General features: G+C 38.5%; 1 protein-coding gene across 1 annotated transcript; it reads right to left on the reverse strand.

The window, feature by feature from the left end:
* Window positions 1-265: 265 nt before the first annotated feature.
* Window positions 266-952, reverse strand: LOC127101805 (uncharacterized). Its single transcript, XM_051039246.1, has one exon. The coding sequence runs from the start codon at window positions 950-952 to the stop codon at window positions 266-268; it is 687 nt and encodes a 228-aa protein (XP_050895203.1).
* Between the last annotated feature and the right edge of the window lie 3,162 nt (window positions 953-4,114).

Genomic DNA, 4,114 nt, shown 5'->3' on the forward strand with positions numbered 1-4,114 from the left:
GTAGACTAGCGTTGATAATAGCTGGGCATTTTTTTTCAGTATCTAGAAATACATACTTCAGATTTGCTGGTAACTGTTTCAGATCTGCCCCTGTTTTCGGTTCTTGAGTGATATCTTATGGTGGAGGTGGTGTTAAATCTTCCCACCGGCATGGTTTAGATCTAATCCATTCAGGTTGTTTTTCCATCATAGCGAGCACCTCAGAATTACCCTCATCTTCATCACTTTCAAAAATCGATAGACTCAAGACACATTCTAACGATGATTAGGGCATTTGCTTTTCAATTTCTTGAGCAATTACCTGATCTATTATCTCTACAGTGTGGCTTATGCCAATATCATCTTTGTATTGCATCATGTTTCGCACATCAATCTTTAACTCTTCATCATAGACTTTAAGGGTCATTGTTCCTTCCTCTATATCTATCATGCATCGTCCCGTCTCTAAGAATGGTCTGCCCAATATGAGAGGAATCTCCTCATCTTCAGGCATTTCCAGAATGACGAAGTAAACTGGGAAAACAAACTTGTCAATATTTACCAGAACATCTTCCATAATCCCATATAGTCGCCTAACAGAGCGATCAACAAACTGAAGTGTCATTCGAGTATCTTGAACGGTGCCAATGCCTAATTTCTTGTAGAGGGATAGTGGCATCAAGCTCAAACTTTCTCCTAAGTCAATCATAGCCTTCTTGAATTTTCTATCACCAATAGTGCATGGAATAGTAACTGATCCATTATCTTTCTTTTTAACTGGGATTTTCATACCTTGAAGAATTACACTACATTTTTCAGTCAGGATGATCGGGTCTATATCAGTGGAGCGATTTTTGGAGATGATATATTTCATGAACTTGGCATATATTGGCATTTGTTCTAATGCCTCAGAAAAAGGGATATTTATTTCAAGCTTTTTGAACATTTCCAGGAACCTCTCAATTTTTTTCATGTTGATCTTTCTTCTTCTGCCTCGGAGGGTAAGGGAGTTTGATGACTGGTTTAGGAACTTTTTCTTTCTCCTTGACATGTGACAATACTACTTCTTCATCTTGGTCCTTGGTTTCCACTTCTAACAATCCATCTTCCTCCATACTGTTTTCTTCCGTTGACTTCCCACTTCTGGTTACGACAATGTTAACATTGTTATGTTCCCACTGATTTGTTACCGTACCACTGGGTAGGGTGCCCGGAGCTTGAGAATTTGAAGCTAACTGTTGTGCTATATGACCCATTTGGACTTCGAGATTTTTTATGGAGGCAGTGGTGTTTTTCTGATTGGTTCTAGTTTCTTCTTGAAACTGCATACTGTGGGCAGCTAATTTTTCAATGGCAATCTCACATTATTCCTTTTTAGGTGCCTGTTATTGCTGTTGTTGTTGATACTGAGTCTGATATTTTCCTGTACCCTGTTGTGGAACATTCCCTCTCTGATCCTTCCAGGAGAAATTAGGATGATTCTTTCAACCTGGGTTGTAAGTGTTGGAGTAGGGATTATTCTGCTTTAAGAATTTGACCTCTTCAATTTGTTGGGGAGTAGCAAAGCAATAAACCGTGTGATGAGGTCCATTACAGATTTCACAAGTGCTGGCCTGAGCCGGTTGGACTTGAGCTATCTATTGAGTACCTATATTCATAGCTTTTAATTTCTTTTCTACTTCGGCAGCAACTATGTCTTCCAGACGAATTTTATTTGCCTCTAATTTTAGATCAATCACCCCTTCCGGCTGACTAGTACACCTATCGTATAATTCAAGATGCTCATTGGCAGCTATTGCTTCAATAATCCTTTTAATACCGGTGGCTGTTGAGAAATTTGTTGAGCCACCAACTGCTGTATCGATCAACTGTTTTGTTTTTATTTTCAGCCCGTTAACGAACATCTGCATTTGTTCAGTCTAATCCATGTTATGATTTGGACACGCTACTAAGACCGTTTTGAATCTTTTGTAGGAATCTCCCAATGATTCACCATCCTTCTGTTTGAAATTAAGGATTTCATACCTTTTTCTCAGGAATACTGATGTTGGAAAGTACTCATTTAAGAATGCAGTTTCCATCTCTTCCCATGATGTGATACTGCCGGCTGGGAGAGAGTAGAACCATTCTTCTGCATCTTCAGCTAAAGTGAACGAGAACATTCTTAATTTTTTTCTTCATCAGTATGGCCATCAATTTTCAAAGTGGTGCTCATGGTCATAAATCTTTGTAGGTGTTTGTTGGCATATTCATTAACCTTTCCAGTGAAAGGTTTTCTTTCTAATTGATTGATTGTGCTAGAATGTAGTTGAAAATTCGTCACATTTACCGGTTGGTTGACGATGGTCAGTCGACCACCCGATGCGTTTGCACCTCCATAGTCACCTAGGAGTCTTTTCGGAGGTGGAGGAGGTGGAATCGGAGGATTATCAGCCATTGGTTCTTCTTTGAATTTGGAGTGATCAAAGGTACTCTCTTCTTTGGAATCCACTCTTGCGTTCCTGCGTCTTCGGTGAAGGGTCCTCTAGATTTCTGTGTCAAAAAGAAATTCAGCTGAGGGTTCTCCTCGCATACACAAATTAGTAAATTATAAATGATAGAAAAATAATTTTATTCCAGCGCAACAAAATTTTAATTGAACTTTAAAATGAAACTCTATACATTGGCAGTCCCCGACAACAGCGCCAAAAACATGATCGGAAAAATAACAAGTGTACTATTTTGCTTGTTATAGTAATAAAGGGGAAATTCACCGAATGTCGATCTCAAAGACTGCAAGTTAATATTGAGTTCTGTTCATGTTCAATTAAACAAAAATTATAATAGGGGTTTTTTAATTCAAAATTATAAAAATAAAGGCAAAGGAAAATAATAATAAAAATAAGGATTTGCAAGATATGAGGAATAATGCCAGGAAAGGTGTATGATGTATCCCTGTAACAACTCTAAGTTACTACTGCATTAATAAATATCAATTACTACCAGTTCTCAAGGGTATTTTCTCCCAAGTCCTTGGTGAGAAAACCTTTAATCAATCCACCCTAATTCTATGTTCATAGGCAATTAGAGTGAGGTTAAGCTTTATTATATCAAGAATGCTCTAATTCATACAGGGTACCCCTAGTCCTAGGTGATATCTACTGCAGAGTAACCTTATGAAAACCTTACCAATGGCGGTCCTGCCTAATTGATAACCATAAAAAAATCTTGATTGGTCTGAAAGAGAAAGCATTAAACACATCAAAAGGTTACCGTAAGAATAATATTATAAATGTAAATGTAAACTTACAGTCATTACAATTCTAAATCAGGGACACCCCCTAGCATTGGGGGGTTTAGTTATTCATATTGTTCAAAATGAATTCAAGATAAAAATTACACATTACAAGTAATTGGATGACTTGGATCTTCAATCACTTCCGCTCATGAAAACCTTCTGCTCTCCGAACTCCTTGCTCTTTGTAATACTTGATTGCTTGACAACTCTGTGTTCGCCTCATTCCCCGATCACCTTTTCTTTGGTAGAAGCTTCCCTTATATAGTGAAATTTCCAAGCAAAAGATGGACAACTCCAAAAATATCCTCAAAAGCCTGATGATAAAAGCCCGAAAACAGGGAAATTATGGGCCTGGGCTGATATGGCCCGTGTCAACTGACACGGGTGCCCGTGTTAGCTGACACGGGTGGCCACGTCAGCTTTCTGCTCAGCTTGACACACCAATGGAGGAGCAACGCGGTTGGGGGATGGCCTGAACGGGCCATGTCAGGCTTCTGTTTTATCCACTATCCTCCTTCTACCTGACACGGATCGTGTCAGGTGACACAGGTGGTCATGTCAGGCCTCCTGTATTGATGATTTTTCATTCATTCGCTTGTCGGAATTCCGCATTGTCTCGCTTTGAGTTCCTCAGTTCTTCCACTTGGACTTGTCAGACAAAAACACACACATCTTACGCATAAAATCACGAAAATATAAAATAAACATGGCAATGAATGGAAATGCTAAAATATCATTAGGGAATTAAAATTGACTTTAAAATTATTAAAATGCTTGCATAATGTCTCAAAATCCTCGGTTTCTTATCGGATCAGTAACGAAAACATAATGAAAATGGTTACTGATCAAGAAGTCATT

Source organism: Lathyrus oleraceus, chromosome 7 (genome assembly GCF_024323335.1).
Source record: "Lathyrus oleraceus cultivar Zhongwan6 chromosome 7, CAAS_Psat_ZW6_1.0, whole genome shotgun sequence".
Taxonomy (NCBI): Eukaryota; Viridiplantae; Streptophyta; class Magnoliopsida; order Fabales; family Fabaceae; genus Lathyrus; species Lathyrus oleraceus.